This window comes from Nothoprocta perdicaria, unplaced genomic scaffold (genome assembly GCF_003342845.1).
Source record: "Nothoprocta perdicaria isolate Ctin4 unplaced genomic scaffold, notPer1 scaffold_392, whole genome shotgun sequence".
Taxonomy (NCBI): domain Eukaryota; kingdom Metazoa; phylum Chordata; class Aves; order Tinamiformes; family Tinamidae; genus Nothoprocta; species Nothoprocta perdicaria.
In genome coordinates, this window is record NW_020455635.1 from 94,762 (window position 1) to 113,694 (window position 18,933).

Genomic DNA, 18,933 nt, shown 5'->3' on the forward strand with positions numbered 1-18,933 from the left:
ATTGTATATGGTTTTCTCTGGTATCAGATGCAGATTTTTTATTGTTAAATCTTGGTTTGCTGAAGTGTTTGCAATTAATGTGATCTGTAGAGATGCCCATAATATTTCAGTTCATTGCTTTTCTGTAGGGTGAGTATCTATATGGTGGCTTTGTATATGGAGGCTTTCTATGGTGGGTATCTTTGGAAGGTCACTGATTTGGAGGAAATGCTATTGTCATTTCCCACATATTGCCCTGTTGTAGAGCCCATTCTGTAATTAGGCAGCTTGAAAGCAGAGCAGCATTTAAAAATAAAATAATATTTAAAAAAAAAAAAAATAACACTTTCTACAGCCCAGACTGATGAAATGAAGCAAAATCCACCGTGTTATCTTTAAGCAGATGGCAGGAGCACCCTGGTCTGTTCCCCACGCAGGAGGTCAGAGGTGGCATCACAGCCTTTCCCTTACACAGGTGCAGCTAATTTCTCGAGTCCGTCTGGAGGCCGGTGCTGGAATGGTGCCCCTCCTGCTGAGCAGCTCCGGTTTAGAGACACCTCCTGAGAGCAAGYGCGGTGCTGGGAACGATGCTGATTCAAATCGTTTAACGTGACCCCGCACAAGCAGTGCAAACACGGGCCCTGTYGTGTTTTTGGCAGCGGGGCTGGGGCTTTTGTGTCTGCGGCAGCCCCTGGCTCTGCCCCTGTGCGCGGGCACCAGYGCCCATGGTGTGGGAGAGCGAGGGGCGCCTGCTCTCCCTGTGCGCCCCGGGCCCGGCGCCTTTCATGGAATGGAAGCCGTTGGAGCGCTTGGCAGGCCTGCTCCTTCCCTCGCATCCAGCGCTGGCAGCTGCACTTCATCTCCATCCGCGCGCTGGGCAGCGCGAGCGAGGGCTGTCACCGCCGAATGGATGGCAGGTAGAGGGGAGGGGGCGCGCGCCCGGCCAGCCGCTCACCATTGGCTTCGCATTACGGCATTCTCCCCCGAGAGGGCTCTGCGCCCAGCCCCCTCCGCCAGCCCTCATTGCCGATGCGCGGCGCGAGGCAGGCGGCCGCCACGCTCGTCACGCAGCCCGCCTGGCAATGAGCTCATCCTTTGCTGCGCGCGGCTCCCTGGCTGCCTCGCTGCCGCCGGCCGGCACGCGCGCCGCCGCCACGCCGGCCCTGGGCACTCGCCGCCGCTCTTCTCCCCACGCACCTTGCCTGTGCTCCCCTTCTGCCATTTTCCTGCTTTTTAGATACATTTGAGATCCATGTTTTCTTCGGTTTGCTTTTTCCATCYGCCTCGGACTCTGGCGGAGCCAGCGCAGTGGATCATTTTTTTCCTTGATTCTTAGCAAAGATGCTTTTCTGTTTCTGAGACGCTCCTTAGCTGCTGCAGCCGCCYCTGAGCCTGCTCGGGACCCGCAGCTGGCTCCGCTCCCGGTGCCCCTTTGAAATCCTGCTGAAAAGCCTGTTCTCCTCACTCTGGATACTTACCACTTGCTGCTCATGGAGGAAGGGGTGCCTTGCAAAACCCCTGCTGCCAAGCTTGCACCACCTGTCAAAAAGTCCCAGGACATGCATGACGAGAGGAGCAAGCTGGTGAACGAGTATGCATGCCGGGTGCTGGAACTTCTGGGCATGGGCCATCGCCTGTTCGTGCCTCGGCTGCTCGCGGTGAGATCACCTTTTCTTGAGATTAATTCATCTGCCACTGCCCCTCCCAAACCCACTTCCTCCCCCAGATCCTTTCCATTGCGTGGAGACAGCCCCTGGTTTTCCCTTGCCTTCACCTGACCCTTTTCCTAAGCACTGCTGCTGCCTTGCTGCTGGGAGGGCTGGGTGCTATGGTGGATTGTGGCTGCTCCTTATCCAGCTTGGAGGGGCTCAGCAAGGGCTGCAGTCTAAAAAACTGTTTTTCTAAGGCTGGGAGGGCTTTTGTTCTCGGCTCGGGAGCGGCAGCAAGTCAGCAGCATGCCCTGGCTGCTGCTGGAAAGTGCACCAGCATCACATCCGATTCTGTAGCTGCAGCATCATGGGCTTTAAACATTAGTAAAAAATCTGATTCTGCTGATGTATTTTTGGTTTTTAATGGTTTTGTGCTTGTCTTTAGAAAGCTAGATGATGCCATGTGAAAGAAGCTTGAATTATGAGTATAAAGACTACCTGAGAAAAAATTGCTGAAGGCGTTTTTAGCCCTCATAGCACATGAGGTGTGTGCCTGTGAAACGGCCGGGGCCAGGGCGGCGTGTCATGGCGCGGAGAAGCCCGGCCTGCGTCCTCACTCGCACTGCTGGGCACAGCAGAGCCGAACCCGCAGACGCAGTGCCCGGGCCGCGTGGGGCCCTGCTCCCAGCCTTGCTCCGGCYGCAGGCGCCTGTGGGCTGTGGCAGGCTGGYGACAGAGCCCATCCCTGAGGTCCTGCTGTTCCCTAGTGGGATGCTGCCCTTCCCCMGGGTATGGGTGGCTCTGCACGGTGYGCAGGGCAAACCGGGAGGCAGCTGTACCAGCAGGTCCTGGCTCTCTGAGACAGCAGGAGGAAACGGGCACAGCCCAACCTAACCACTGGCAAAGCGAAGATGAGTTGGATGCTTGCAGGTATTGGTCCCTACTGTAGGGGCTGGTAACGTATGAACAAACATGCTGGTTGTACAGGCGTTATCCAGGCTTCCCTCCAAGCACCCGCTGGCTCCTGCGTCCAGGCGGTGCCCGGAGCACYGGCACGAGGATCACCGCAGCATGCGAGGGGCCCTGGGGCGGCAGGACAAACCGCTGAGGGCTTCACGCGGCATAATCGGGCTTTGTAGCCAGCTCTCCACATGGAGGAYAGCAGGAAATTTGGTGCACTTCATCCTGCAGTCATCCTTGCTTTACTGAATGGCAGAATTGTGTTTATTAAAAAAAAAATAAATAAATGAAAGACACAAAGGAATAGAGCTAATGCTTGGGTTGATACTGAAGAGGATTTGTGGAATCGGTGTGGTTTCCCATGGGATTTTATTACCTTAATATATCCCTTTCGACACACATCCCTTTCATAGATAAGGAGTGACTGTGTTCCTAATGATTTTTAAAACATGAGAAATCTCTGAGGAGCAGGAATTTGTACGTTAATCAGAACTAAAGATACCACAGAAACAAAAACAGATCTTTTTGTAAGATGAAGTCTAGATTTTTTAGTCAACACATGAGCTTATTCCCCCACCTCTGCTATTGTAAATAGATGCCTGGGGCGAGCAGAACATCAACCACCAGCATGTTGGGTGGGRAAAAAAATAATAATAAATAATCTCYAACACTGGCAGCTTTAGGAGAGTGGAAATGGCCTTCTGGCTGCCCCCAGCTGCGTGTGATGATGGGCAAGTGAGACAGCAGTGATTTGGTGTGGATTTCCCTGCTGACGCAGTGGTGGTGGAGGCAGGCAGTGRATTTTGTGTTTGTTCTTCAGTATTTTGTGGAGCAGAATTAAGAGGCCTTGGTAAGGAGAGGTATGTGGCTGCTGTGGGGACTGGTGCGCGCCACGAGCGTGCGGTCCTCCTGGATGCCAAGTCATTGCATGGGCACCTGAGGCTGCGTCCTTCACCAACTTTGGCCTGCAAAGCAGTGTTCTGTTTTTTCTGTGACTTTCTTGTAACAAAGCAGTGTCTTAGGGTGAACAGATTTTGTCCAGAAAGATGGTTTTTTTGCCAGGGTTGCCTTTGCATTAGGGAAAAGGGTATAAGCTTTGCCAATAAAGTGTGTGTGTGTGTGTRTGTGTGTGTATATATATATAGTAGTATGCACATGTGTTTGTCAGAAGCATGTGTCTGTGTACCTGTAGCTGCATTGCTGTAGCAAACAAGCTTTGCAGCGTTGTTTGTAAGCGAATCGGCCCTCACGCTCGCCAGATGCACCATGGCTCCTCCTCTTCCTCTCGCCATCATGCACCAGGGGTCACATCTGGGCCTCATCTGTAAGGGCAGCAGTGTGAGAAATGGTGCAACAGGCAGTGCTGCAGCTTGTGCTCCCAGTGCCAAGGGAGGTACCAGCTTAGAGAAAATAGCTTCCACATCTTGATTGCTTTCCACAGCATATCTTCCTGCGTGCTCTAAAAGAACTTAAATCCATCTCTGTTGACGTTGCAGGGTAAATATGCTCTGAAAAATTGGTGTGAGGATGCTTGTAAGCATTGCAAATTTACCAGTAGCAATTTGAATGCAAAGGTGGAGTTTAGCCAGATCGTTCTCTGCTGTTTATTTTATCCTGTTCCTGACACCTGTTCGTTGAAGTGTAAAACAGTAAATTTTGATTTAGTAGCAATTTATTGTTACTGATGTTCTAGAGAAATTCTCTATATACATTCTATATAAAGAGCATCCTATAGAAATTACTGTAGTTTCCTTCTTAGAAAGGAGGAAGTAAGTGAAGAAAGTAGTGTGATTAATCCCAAATTTCTTCAGATTTATTAGTTCCCAGGTGGGAATAAGAGATTTAGCTGATATAGGCAGTAACAGAGACTGTAGAATTATTAATTGAAGACAGTAGAATTAAAGAAAAAAGCAGTCTTGGTCCTTTGTATTAATCACATTTCCTAAATACTGTAGGGGAAATTAGTTGTAATACTGTTAACATTATTCGCTTTAAAAATTCAAAATTCACTTAGTTTAATTCTCTGAAAAAAATTATCTTTTAAAGCTCATATTATCTTTTCCTAATTTATCAAGCATTTTTCATTTCCCGGAATGTTACCTTTAGGTCTGAAAGCTTCTATAGTATCTATTGAGAAGTGTTTTTCCTAGTTTTACCCAGTCCATATGATACTTTGTATCCCATAGATCATTTTTTTTATAAATGTGTAATACTTAAGTTGCATGGGAAGGAGTTCCTAGGGAACGTATTTAGCCAAACCTTAGAAGGTGAGCTGAGATTTTAGAAATTGTTAACTAATAATTTGCCTGCTGTGTTTATCTGGTTATTTGTTGCCTTTGATATTTCTAATGCGTAGAGCTTTGTTAGCATAATCAGTGCAGCAAAGTGTAGAATATGCAAGAATGTGCAGCCCAGCAAGTGTTGCTCTTAACGTTAATTTGATTCTCTGTGGTTTTAATTGTGAATCTCTGTTCTGATCAATGTTTGTAATTAAACAAAAATGCGGAGTAGAGTAGAAAGAGCCAAATACGGTGGGCTCTGCCCCTTGTTTTGTTAAGCTGTCCAAGGTGATGGTTTGTATTTTTACACAAGTGAAGTCAGTGATAGAAATTTATTATTTTACTCTCACTGTTTTTTCCACTAAGTAAAGGGTTTTCTGGGTTGGGCCCTGGAATTTTCAGGGAATGAGTCCTTGAATTGCTAATTCAATAGTGTTGAAGGAATATTTTCCCTTGGATTCATTTAAAAGTATCAATATATCAGTGATTCAGGTAGGTACCTAAGAACGTTAAATGTAGCTGTGTTTTGCATATAAATGCTGCCATTTTCATGCAAAATCTAAATCTCTCAATGCGTTATATTAATTTAGTTTAAATGCAGCACTTAAGTATTTCTGGTCTGAACCTTGAGGAAGAATACTTACTTAAATCAGGATACTAGCTCCTAATAAAATGGTAAAAAGTGTTTGTTTTGTGCTGGGAGCAGCTGTCCAGAAGTCTTGATGGCAAAATAGCCTCCCACGCCATGGAGAGCCCAGCTGGGCCACCCCAGCTACGCGCAGTGAGCGAGAGCAGCGGGGTGCATTTGGGCAGCATGTGGTGCCCTCCCCTCACCACCTAAGGTCATAAGGCATAGAGTGTTGTGAGGAGCAGGGCTAGAAAGGACATGGTTAGGGGTTCCACTTGCAATGCAGGAAGCTTCGTCTGCATTTGAGAAAGCATTTCATTGATGTTGGGTTGGTAGGGTACTAGAATAGGCTTCCCAGTGAGGTTGTCATGTCTCCTCCTTTGGAGACTTTTGAAGTTTGCCTCTGTGGACGGAGGTGAACCCAGTCAGGGATCCATCCCATTCCCCATGGGAAGGAGTCCACGTGCACCTGCATGGAGCCAGGCCAGAGGCCACCCTGCGCTTTGCTCGCGGGGAGGGGGAGTCGGTGTGGTGCAAACAGCAGTGGGGACTGGTGCTCCTCCTGCAGCGAGTGCTGGGGCAGCTGGGCTGCTCCCCGCCTGTACCTTGTGAGGCTAGTGCACCAGTCCTGGGCTGTAACTGGAGGCATCTCATTCACTGAGTCTGACTCGGATTGGATCTCACGTTTTGAGATGATGTCCTAAATGAACTATTTAAAGCCCTGGTATTGTAGAGCTGCAGTCTGTTGGTGTAGCCTTCAGTAAGTCCAGAGATGGATGTATTTGTCTGTGKCCTGTCGATCCCTTTATTTTGTCAGTAGCAGAACAGAATTAATGTTGAAACTGTAACATTTTCTGGCCTGTTAGCATTAGGCTAGTTACCACGGTGAGAGATAAAACATTTTAAAGGATACAGGAATATATGTGAAAGGTTTTTTTTTCTGGCATAATGCTCATTGAGAAACTGTGTCACAGACTTCTGCACATTGACTTSCTGATGCCTCCTATGAGTCAGAGGCATTTTGCTTCTCATGTCTGCAGCCATGGGTATCTATATTTATGTTGTCTTTTTAGGACTACATGAGGAAAATCAGCTCTGAAAAAYAAACTTTCTATAAAATATGTTTGTTGTCTTTTTTCGTGTTTGGTTGTTCTGCGTTTTTCTCCTCCCTGAATTGCATCAYGACAGGCTTTGCCCGATTCCCTCTCTAACCTGGTAGGTGGAGGAGATTAAAGTATGTTGGCAGGTTACAGTCTACCGGTCACAGGGCTCTGCCTGGGATTCCTTGAACATGTTCTGACTTCTGATTCATTTTATGAGATATATGTTAGGGAGCTATTTCCATAGAGGGTGTTTTTGAGCTAATGTGTTTTGGAACATATTCAATAAATGACAAAACCAGTAAAAGAGCACGACTGCGTGTTCTTGGTGTTCACAGCTGCTCTCTGTGTTTGATTGCAGACCTCAAAAGAAGACCTTTTGCAAGCTGATTTTGAAGGAGCTTTGAAATTCTTCAGGGTGCAGTTGCCCAAGAGGTACAGAGCTGAGGAGAACGCTCGACGACTGATGGAGCAAGCTTGCAACATTAAGGTAGGAGCAGTCTCCCTTTCCTCTCCTTCACCCCCGACYTTATTCATGGAAAGCAAGGAGTGGTGCTGAGAATGGCAGTAGGATGCCGACAAGCATGGTCCCGGAGTCATCRTCGTTTAATTACTTTATGCATATATGTGTATTTGTATGCGTACACAGATTTTTGTATTTAAAGGAAATGTAGCACTGAGCTTTCCCCTTTGTCTTTGGCTCAAGCTACTAATTAAAATAGAAAACTGATGCATAATTAGAAATTATCATCAGTGCCCCCAAAGGCATTAGCTATTTTGTAGTCATAACATTACAACAGTGAACCAGATATCATGTCATCATACAATGATATGTCAGATAATATTTGTTTTATTTTGAGGCTATTTATTTGCAGACTACTGTTTTATCTATAGATAACTGCAAAGTTAGTTTCTTTTGTGCATGAAGTTTGCCAAGACCAAACATCTTTTTATATTGCACCCTCTCCAAGACCTTGCTATCAAACGAAAGGCTTCTTTGAAGGTCTTGGACACAACTATTGGGCCTTTAATCAGTGATGGCGAGTTACAGGATCCTGACTATAAGCTTTTGGGACTGGGAATGTTTTACTGAAAATAATCACAGAAATAATAAAACTGTCATTCGGAAGGTCTGGGATTTTTATGGACTTCTCTGTTGGAATATGTATAGTGATGGATGGGCTTAATATTTGGTCCTCAGACAAGAAAAAAAAAGGGTTTATTATTTCCTAGAGCTTGAGCTCTGGTGGGCAATGTGTGCTTGGTGCAGGCCAAAGATGGGCTGAGAAATACAATTAAATATGTTTCTCTATCTCTAACATCGTATTTATTTCTATCTYTCTCTCAATATTTATGTATATATATATGTATTAAGCAATATTTTTGTATTGCTTAATAGTTGTTAAAGCAAAAGCTTTTTCCATACTTGTTAAAAAACTGACCTTTTGAGAGACGGGGCTTTTCAGTATTCTTGTTTATTCTAGACAAAGCAAGGAGGTTCTGTGCAAAGGTTTTTGTTTTTCTTTTAATTGGRCTTGAGATTTGAACTCTGCTGCTGAAGGATGGGAGTATTTGGAAGTGAAGGACTACAATTGCATTTGATGTGTTTAGGACTTTCAGCTCAGTTCTTGCAAATGAGTAATTTAGAGATCAACAAGTACAGTCAAAATATCTTTATGCTGTGTGTACTCAGCGTGTATTTTTCTGATGCAAGGTTAAAACAAAAGTCCTCATGGCATTTTTGAAAGGGATTTATGTGTTTTCCTGAGCCTAACTGTTGTATTTTCTTCTCCAACAATGTGATGTGTGCCCCATGATGGTATTTTTTATTAACCTTTTAAATTGTGTCTGTTGTGTGTTTATATGCAGCGTGTTGTTTGGAAAGGGTTTTAAATTCCGTTTGAGGCAGTTGTTAGAGTGCTTACGTGGTTTCAGCACGTGGGACCGAGCAAAAGCAAGAGGTAAGCCTGCTTTGCCATGGATGGGAAGGCAGCCGAACCGTCACCCGGAGAGGTTGGGCAGTCTCTGTCCTTGGAGAGACTTGGGTCCCGAGTGGACACAGTTCTGGGCAGCCTCGTCTAGCTGACCCTGCTTGAGCAGGGGGCTTGGACTAGATGATCTCCATAGGTGCCTTCCAACCTCAGCTATTTTATGATTGTATAATTAGATATTATAATAATGGTGTTTACAAACAGGAGCTAATAATTACAAGASATATGTTTGAATAGGAAAATAGTCTTGATAATTGTCATTAGATAAGGTCCTAGGGAATGCAGAGGTCAGATGTAGTCGTCGTCCGTCTTGTTGACAGGGCAAAACTTGTTATGTTTGGAAAACAGAAGCCCTGTATGTGTTTTACTGCAGTGAGAGTGAGGTGCTGTGCTGTTCCTTGCTTCTGTATTGATATTTGTAACCTAAACATGAGGCATTAGAAAAAAGCAACCCATCTGCAGAGTAGATGTAGCTGTAAAAGACTGAATTTAGGAAGTTATCTGCCAAGATTCATAGGGTAGACAGAGCCCAATATCATACAAATTTTTCCTTGCCATCTATGAGATAGAGTAGAAAGATATTCTCTGAGCAGGAGGTCAAGATGTTAATTTAAGGGTTAATAAAAAGCTAATAAAGCATGAACATTTAAAGTTAACGAATAGATGAATAGAAGATTTTTACTACTTTTGTTTCMAGTTATTTTTCCAGTCTGTAGTTGTTAAATGGCCAACTCTTTCCTATTACAGTGGCCTATACAAAGGGAAGGGGATGTTCGTCTTAGTGCAGCAGTGTAAGGTGAAAATCTGTTTGAGGAGAATTTTCCAGCTGATGGGAGCAGGYTGTGTATTATGCCAGTAGAATAAAGGATTGCCTTGATTTCCAGCAGCCTAGAATGATTGTCAGTACTTTTTGTACTTATGCTTTTTATTTTRTTTTGTTTGTTTATTTTCACATTCTGCTTGTGATGAAACATTACAAGGGCTTTTCTGTGTCTTTGGAAGCTCTGCTTAAGGAATGAATGAAGAAGGAAAGAGCCTCTTCTAGGTCAATGAAAGTTAAACTTAATGTACTGCTTTATTGAAACAGCTAACATGTTCTATATACTTGTTAAACCTGCCTCAGCTATTTCTCAATGCAGTATCTCATGTAAAGATCTGTACATGTCCTCAGAAAGGGGTAATGCTTTTGATTGTAATTTTAGAAATTTATCAGCTTTATTCTTTCAATTCAGTTTAGGCTGCAGGTTCTCCCCTTGCCTGCCTGGAAAAGTCACTCTGGAGAGGCTATGTAGCTGATAAATCAACCACCAACAAAAACATTGGGATAACAGGCCAGCAGCTGCCATCTTGCCTTCTTTTACATGAATCTTTTGCACCGAATCCTTTTTTACTTATCAGTGAGTGGCAGGTAAAGACTTGCTATGTTGAGGCTCTTGTAAGAATCATCGAATGACCTTGAAAAAACTTGGTGGCTTTGTCAGTCCAAAGCCACCATGGCAAGTCCTATCCCTGCTGCGTGTACCGGCAAGGTTATCGGGCTGTGCGGAGCACAACCACACCCGACRGCCACACTGTGCTTTATGGCAAGGGCTTTTCCAGCTGAGGGAACAGGAGCCATGCTAGAGTTTTTCTCACTCAGGAAGTGTTCTTAATGTACATTTAAAATTGGAACTATTTAATGATATTGCTCTATAAATGCTCTAGAATCATTATGGTTGGAAAAGACCTCCAAGATCATTGAGCCAGCCATAGGGAAGGGATACCTGGCAAGGTCAGCCCAGGAGCCGCAGGATTCCTCCTCCCGACTCCTGGCTGCTCTGGTGGACATGCCCGGAAGGCTCCGCCGGGCGGGAAGCAGYGCCGCGCAGGTCGCCAGCCTGGGGAGCTGGCTTTACCACATGCACTCGTGGGCATGAGAGTGGCACGTTCTCCAGGGGCAGGGATTGAATCGAACACAAATTTTGAAGCTAACATTGTCCTGTGGTTGGGGAATTATTCTAGCCGCTCCTCTGCAGGCATGGCTTAGCAAGAAATTATATCTTGATTTGTGTGAGTTTCAGTGGAATGGAATAAAAATAACTTGCTTGTTCTCTCCTTTTCTCTTTAGCACATTTTCCCTCTTTGTCTTTGCGTATGTATATATGTGTATTTATCTGGATGTTTGGGAGCTTTTACTRTTGTGAGAGTAAAATGCAGCAGCAGAAAAAAGAAAGGAGATAAACGTGGAAAGACTTTGAGATTGTAAAAGCTTTTTATTGCTCTGGTTCTGCCAGTGATGTATCTAATTAACCTTCTAATGGACAGGAGGAAGGGGGAAAAAAAAGGCATATTTATCAGCTGCTGAATAAAAGGACCAAAGGAAGTTGAGGAGAATGGTATTTAGATCCACAAACCCTGTTGAGCCACTATGGGACTTACTGTGAAAAGCTGATGATGAAACCCCCTGCCCCGGCTATTGCTGGTGAGCAGAGTCTGGTGACACGAGAAGATGGGTTGTGGTTTTTAATGCCTGCTCTGAGTTCAACTGCAGCCTCTGCCTTTCTGTTTGACTTTGTGGAATTACCCAGTGCACTGAACTGGCAGACGAGAATGAGACTGGGCTGCCTGGAGCACAGCCTGACCTTTCACATGATTGTCATCTCGGTGATGAGCTTTTGCTACCAGCTACTGATTCCAATACTGYAGCTCTGGCTTCCTAATGTACACACCTGCAGCCTGCATTAGGCAGTGAGGTTTCATTTGCTTGGTGTTTAAGCATTAAGAAAACTGCCTTTTTAAAAAAATTTTGCTTTGAGTTATCACTATAAATCAGATATATAATTAATTTTATAAACAGAGAAAGGATAAACTTAAAAATACAATATATTTGCTAAAAAGCAGATTTAAATTAACCAAAATTGTTATGATTTTAGGTTGAATCATTAAGTGTTTCTTTCTAGGAATATCTCTAAACTTTAATTTTCACTTAAACTAAATAGCATCTTATCTTCCCTGCTCTTGGTGAAGGATGTTCTGGACGCAGTGCAGAGGACAACAGAGTCMGTTCAAAATAAGATGCTTTCCTTCATTAAGACACTTTTGTGATGCAGAACAGAGTGTAGAGAAAAATAAATGTATCCCAAGATCAATACTTATGGATATAATGCAAAACAAATAAAACCTCSGGCTTTCACATTGTGGCAGAAGACATGTAAGTAAAGTATAGATGTAGAAAGACTGAGAAARATCTCTGTGCCCTGTATTTGTTGACCAGAAAGAAGTGCTCAGTATATTTTGATGTCTTCAGCAGTAACAGAAGTATTCAGTCTCAAATAGAGAATTTTTTTGGAAATGAAAATTCAGATATACTTCTCTTTGTCTCCCTCAAGCAGTCAGATGTGAGGAAGCTGATGGAAGCCGAGCAGTAAGCAGCAAAGCAGTGGTTCACAGGGAAGCTGCTTTCAGATGCTGTAGACCCTGGTGCCAAGAAGCTGAGCCCCTTGCTAGCCTCAGTCTTGGTCTTACCTGAGCGCAAATTTGGAACTGTAGGACACTGAAGAATATTTTATATCTACCTCTTTTTTAAAACATCAGTTCCTGTGGTCAAGAAACTCTATATTCTCCCTTCTGAGCATGCAGGAAGAAGCTCCTTTGTCTCCTATTGGTTCAGTGCCAACAAAAGGAGTTTCTTTTATTTCTATTCCGAGAAATCTCAACAGATTTGCATGTGGAAGAGATTATATTTGGCCCAAAATTTCAAGCTGCCTGGTGTCATAACCACTCTGTGTCATCACTTATGGTTAATGGATTTCTGTAGGTGTTACAAGACTTCCAGGTGTTGTAACTGTGATCTTGACTTGTTGCACAAAGCGCGGGGAGAGCTGAGGCGGYGGCGATTGCTCGTGGCAGCTCCAGGAGAAAACGACAGGGGCACTTTGACCCTTGGAGTAGTGCAGAGAGCAGTTGGGTCCTGACCTYGCTTTGCACAGGTGAAATGAAGCAGTAGTTTGTGGAGCACTGTAGTATGCTAACAGCATGCCTGCACGGAGAGCTACCTCTTTTTGTTGTTTTTTTTGACTAATGGACCAAGGTAGCACACGGAGGACAGTGTCTTTCTGCATTTTTTTCTGGTGTTTGTTTTCTCAAGCACCTGCAACTGAATCTCTCTCCTTTGAAAAACAAGTGAGCAAACAAAACTAAGTTTAGAACAACAGTGCTAGGCGTTTTTTAATGCCGAGGTCTGCAGGGACCTTAGATTTCAGAGCTTAAGTCCCCATTAATAATTTTCCATTGCAAACCCCATGTATTATTTTTGCCATTATTGATGCTCTTCCAAGTTGAATTGAGCAAGTAGCCATTTGCCTGTTACCTAAGCTATTGAAGTAGAAGTTTGCCAGAGTACTTTATAATGCTGCTATTCATATTTTTAAAATCTCCTCCTTTCTTCAGAAATCATTGCAGAGAGAGCAGGCTTTGGAGGATCTAGCTGAAAAGCTGCACCAAAATGCTGTAGAATGTTTATTTGCTCTGGAGGTGCTCCCGTGTAACAGGGCAGTGCTGTGAGGTGTCCCTTGGTGTCTGGTAGCTCAAGCCTGAGGCCCCTCTGTGCCATGCAGGCAAGGAGGTCCCTGCAGCCCCTGATGCCACATGAGCTCCCCAGGGTGCACCAAGCTTCATGTTCGGCACCACTTCAACAGTGCAGGGTGCTTGAGGAGTTGTGGGAGACGGGTGGGCTTTTGAGAGCAGTGGTTTTGTGGGGTTTTTTTTTTCATGAAAGCTTTCAGTCATTGCTGAGATATGGACAGTGCTTCGAAAAGGGGATCCTTTAAAGACAGTTTATGTTTGGAGGAAGCCAGAGGCTCACCATGAAGACCTCAGGCAGACAACAGCACGTTCCATGCACACACTGGTCGCATGGCACATTCCCTGCTCCCAGCAGCTCCTGCTGCCCAACAGCCCTCATGTCTGCAGCACAAGTTGTAAGGGTAGGAGGAAGTGGAAAGCAAAGCATTCCTGTGGGTTGTGTATTGGGACAGCTTGAGCATATATCAGTGTTTCTCTGTTCTGTTGTTGAAGCAGCAGATGAAACCTGAGTCCTCATTATGTTATCATATCTATGTATTAGTTTTCTGACTTCCTTTTGTGAGTTAATGCAATTTCCTGGACAATAGTTCTTAAATAAAATCTGATTATACAAGCCAAGTTGTTCAAAAGCCATGCAAAAAAAGAAAACATAAAATCCCATCTTGGAACGAAAGTTCAGGAAAATCCCTATAGAATCCAGGAGGAAAGGAGTTGATCTGTGGAATAAGCGTACTCTGAAATTGGGATGTGAAGGCACAAGTTGAGTGTGCGCGCACAGCTCGGGCTCCGAGCCTGGCTGTCACACCGAGTCACCCGCTCCTGTGACAATGGACCTGCGAGTGCTTTAGCTCTGACAGCCCCCCAGTGCAGCTGTGTCCAACTAACCTGCAGGGAGGTCTCCAGCATTTCCCGAAATAGGAAGCCTAGAAATGTGGTCACGACCATAAGCACAACGGGGCTTACATAGTTTAGAGGCTTAGAGGTTAAGGCCTTGAGTGCTGAAAAAGGTAAAACTAGAGCTGAAGTTCTTAGCAGAGTCAAGTGACTGAACAGTTCTCTTTTAATCTCAGAAATCCCATAGTTCAGGGCACAAGATCAAGGACCTTATTGTACATCCTTATGGGGAATGAGCTGTCGTGAGCCACCTGGGCATGGGACATCCTGTCTTTATGCAGCTGGGAATATTGATTACATTTCAGTTAGGTGAAATACAACTCTGTGCAGTAGTGAACTCCCTCCAACTGTACTTAGTTTTTTCCTTTCTGAAGTGCAGTGGGCAGCAGGATGTATCTGCCTCTCAGAAGCAGGAAGACTTAATGCAAGAAAGCAGCACCTTTTACGTGTCTCAGAACAGGCAGTTGATGTGTTCCTACAAAGCCAGTGACTGTCTAGGCCAGGAGAGTCCCAAATGAGCCAGCACCATCTTTTCCAGCTGCTGTGACAAACCCAAGTGCCTCAGGACTCGACTGAGGAATTCCTAGCAGCAGCCAGGGGAAAATGAGCCTGGGAAGGTGCCAATGGAAAAGAGATGGTGCCTGGACTTGGTAGTACTCAAAAATCGCCCTCCTCTTGCACTTCTACTTCAGGAAAACCATTGGCTCTGAAGCCAAAGGCTTCATGATGGTCACAACTGGATTAGGAGCAAGTTAGGAGTGAGGGTGGGTGCTGTGGCAGCACCACACATCCGTCTTGTGCTCTGCCTGCTCCTGCAAATCACTCTCCATTAGGCAGCTTCTCCTGAGGAAGCAGACAAGGCCCTAATGGCCTCAGCAGGCAGGAAACAAGCAGTGTATTTATAGATTCAGTGCTGGGCTGAAAGCTCAAATAGAGGTTGCTTAGGAATCCTGACTGTGCAGGGAAGAGGGAAGTCTCCCTCTTCATTTTCCTAACAGTTTTCCCAACTGAGACAGCCACAGAATTTCAGTAGCAGTCAGGCTGTATGGACCTTTGTTGCAAGCAGTGCTTATAGAATGTCTGTTTAAGCAGGTGAGCTATTTACCTATATGCCTTGCAGCTTTTCAGCCTTTGATCCATTGTTTGTTGGATAAGATTATGCATCATCACCAGAATTTGGCAGGTGGAGGGACTGGAAAATGTTGAAAGTCACTGATACGAAGGATTCCTAAGGTCTTCAGGGAATGATGAAGGCAAATGTAGGACAGCCACGTGTCATATGGTCGTATATGTCTTGGTTTCATATTCTTTTCCTTTTTTTTGTTGCTTTTATGACAAGGATGAGTTGTAGCAATCAGCAAGGGGACAGCACACACTCTGGGAGGTCTCAGAAATACCAGTAACGATGGCTCTAAGCTTTTTGATGTGCCTTACACTATGTTAATGGATGTAAAACAGCATTTTGATTCTAAAGGCAAATTTGCTGATATTTGAAGAGGAGACTTTGCTGCCACAAAAAAGAACACACATGGTAGACTATGATATAAGTGGGTATTATTTTTGTGACCTTGTCTAAGTAGTGAGTAGTTAAAGTATAATTCAATGTGGAAGTCTGGAAGCTTCTGGCAATTGTCAGAAAAATGACATTTCAAATCATTTGATGTGTTTTTAGTGTATCTGCTTYTCCAGACCCTCATGGATTAGTGATGCTCTTCTTCCCCTTGCACTTCTCTTATACTCCCAGCACACAGTTAGAACCCAAGACTTGACTTTGTCTGTACATTCACACATAAAATCACTTCTCCCCACAACTTTCCACTGCCTCGAGTCTTTTTTGGCTCCATGTCCTTAGTCATGGAGCTCGCTCAGTCCTTAACTCACTTTCTGCCACGAGTGATACCCCTTCTGTCCATCCTGCCAAGGAAGGAAAACCCATCTGTGCTTTTACTTCAGTAACTTCCCATTTCTGGCCTCTGCAGATGGTAAGAAGGTTCCAGACAGTATCAAAGTGTGAATGGAGTCCAACTATATTATATGGATTCATAGCTCTGCATGTACTACTGGGCCAGCCTCAACAGGCAATGCAGGCAGCATTCCTGCAAGCTATGCCACCTCCCTAGAAATGGGGCTAGGCCCTGGAAAATGAGCAAAATTGGGTCAAAATTAAAACTGGGGAAGTATATCTGCAAAGATTCATTTTTGAATGTGGAAAAAACAATCTCTTCTTGAATCTTTGCTTCTTGAGACCTAATAAAAGAGTGTCACTCAGTTTGCTCAAGTCACGGGAGCCAGTACTTGGCTCTCCAGGTGTCCTGGGGATGAATGTGTCCCAGCAACGCAGTCAGGGGGAGTTCAGCATCTCCCCTTCAGAGAAGGGGAAGCTGGAGCAGGTGGTGGGCGCTGCAAGCTCGGTCCCATCTAGCACAGCAGCAGCATGAATAGGCACGGGCTCAGGTATAGTCACTGATGTGCTTCTCCAGCACCCGGCTCACGTTGTTCCCCATTAACTACGGTAGCCTCTGGCTCATCTTGTATATGAGCAATCTCTGAGGACAATCTTTTGTCTCTATGTCCATTACTTTCCATGGAGACAAGCCGGATGCTTTTGATAAATTCTCTTAATTGCCTCATTAAGGAAATGGAGGGCATCTGTCCTTATTGTCTGCCGYGCCAGCAAGCCTCACTTGCCTTTCTTCTAGCCACAGAGAGACTGAAACACAAAACGGCACGAAAGGTGCCTTTGAGTGTGTCGCCCCCAGCACCCAGAAATGATCATTAGGAGGACCAGAGACAGCCTGTGTGCAGATTCTTCACGATCTGGCATTTGCTGCCTGAGAAGCTGCTAATGGTTCGTGCCCTCCTGCCCGCTGGCAGGAATAGGGTGCTCTGGGGCATTGGGTAGAGACAACACAGGTGAAGTTTTTCGGAGTTTCTCTACTCATATAACTAAAGACCAAATTTGGCTTATGTGTCCAAGAGGGCAAAGAGTAGGTCTTACTCTTCCTTAAAGCACTGCATAAATATAAATAAGGGAGACCTAGAACAAGTTATCCCTGCGCCTTTTGAGGAGGGGAAAGGACCTCTGCCCTCGTGCATTTCCTGGAGAGCATGGACAAGCCACGTGCATTGCCCTCCTGTCCAGACTGCCTCCTGCAGCATTTCCAGCGATTCTCGTGGTGCCCAGATCCATGTTGGTATCCCACCAAGGGAGAACAGTTCACATGTTGGACAGGGGAAAACCATTAACTGTTACAGTCTTGCCCCAAATTCAGTTACCCAGAAAAATCTTTAACACAGGGCTGGAGTGGTGAGGAAATAGATTACAGATCTTATAGCTGCAAATGTGCTGTATAGTCATCTGTCCCTAATGTAGCAGGGGTGCTCTGGTGCGGTTGGGTTTGAGCCATTTGAGATTGTTAATAAGTAATTAACCCATGAAATGACTGTAAAGGACATCATCTTAATCAAGATTGAATTATTAGCGGCTAGGAGTGCTCCAGAAAGTATCCAGACACATGCAAAGCCAAGCCCTTTTGCCTCATCCACACCCTTTAAAGATGCCCTCCTTACCTGCTTACCAGGTTAGTGCTTTTCTCCTCTCTGCCCTACAGGGCACCTCCCAACCATGCATTCGACTTATTTATTTATTTATTTTCCTGAAGAGCTGCTAATTTCCTGCTGCTTCAGCCTGGCAGCCCGGAGCCTGTTGCTAAGCRACATCCCAAATAACGCGCAGGCCTGGACCAGCTGCTTTTCTGCAGCCAGCCTCTCTCTAGTGTGATTTTTTTTCTATTTTTTTTTTATCTAACTAAACAGATTTTTCCCATAACTTGGAAGCCAAGCTGTAAGCCTTTGAGCACGGTGGCTCTGTGTGGACATCTGCTCGGCTTTTCCTCTAGCAGCGTTCCCGGTTGCCGTTTTGCGTTTGTCCYGCGGGTTGGTGGGGCAGCATCAGGGAGGCTGCAGCAAGGGCTCGCAGAGGCTGCCGCAGCCGTCCGCGTGTGRCAACGGCTGTGAACCCACTTGGTCCCAGCAGCTCGTGGGGAAGAGGGGAGAGCAGAGGCAAGATGGCCTCAAGCTCCTTTTATGCTTGCTTTGTTTCTGGCCGCTTTGGCCTCAGCTGTGTCCACACTTCAAGCCCTGCGCCTTGTGAGAGCGGCAAAGACACCAGGAGGGCTCTCAGCCCTCCGGCCGCGCTGGGAGCTGCCTTGGGCAGGAGCAGTTTTACAGGATCTGCGGCATTTTTTCTAGGGTAGGGCTGGGCAAGGGGCCGGGGAACAGATTTGGCTTTAGTTGTATCAACTGGAGGAGCAGGTTACTGATATTGTTGTATAGGCCCATGTCCAGGAAATYTGTGGCGTGGAGATGACCTTTTCTTTGGCTGCCCATGGACAGACAAGGGTAGGAAGGGTAGCCAGGCTGTTAATGCACCACTTTCTGTAGTCCTGCTCCCCAGGTTTATTAAAACAACAGAATTAATTTAAAACAAAAGATACAAAACTGTCTTCTCCTTTTTCTCTTGATCCTGCCATCTCTGCAGTCCATTCCTCCCTCCCCCTTTTTTGATCATTTATGATATAGATCTATCACTTGGATGTCAATATTTCATGTACACCCAGAAGCAGGTTGAATTCAGAACCTTAACTGATCTTTTGCACGCTGTGCTTGCTTTTATTTTTTTCTTTTTCTTTTTCTTTTTTTCCTCCCTTATTTTGGATGATTGAGACTTCATGAGCCAAGATGCACTTGCATCGTTTGTGGTGCTACATGTATTCTGGTGCTGTTTTTCACATAGCCCTTGGCAATGTCCTAGGTGCTCTGCTGAGTATTTCGGGTGTTCTCCAAGCTAAGTTGTGAAGGAAACAAAGGAGCTGTAGAGTGATCCAGAAT

The 18,933-nt window shown here is 45.2% G+C and overlaps 1 protein-coding gene across 1 annotated transcript in view; it reads left to right on the forward strand.

The window, feature by feature from the left end:
- Positions 1-1,174: 1,174 nt before the first annotated feature.
- Positions 1,175-18,933, forward strand: part of LOC112952154 (rab GTPase-activating protein 1-like) — a 42,000-nt gene continuing 24,241 nt past the window's right edge. The window contains exons 1-2 of the mRNA XM_026044964.1: positions 1,175-1,637; positions 6,957-7,085. Of these exons, the coding sequence (XP_025900749.1) occupies positions 1,470-1,637; positions 6,957-7,085 (297 nt within the window). The 5' untranslated portion in view covers positions 1,175-1,469. The remainder of the gene's footprint in view (positions 1,638-6,956; positions 7,086-18,933) is intronic.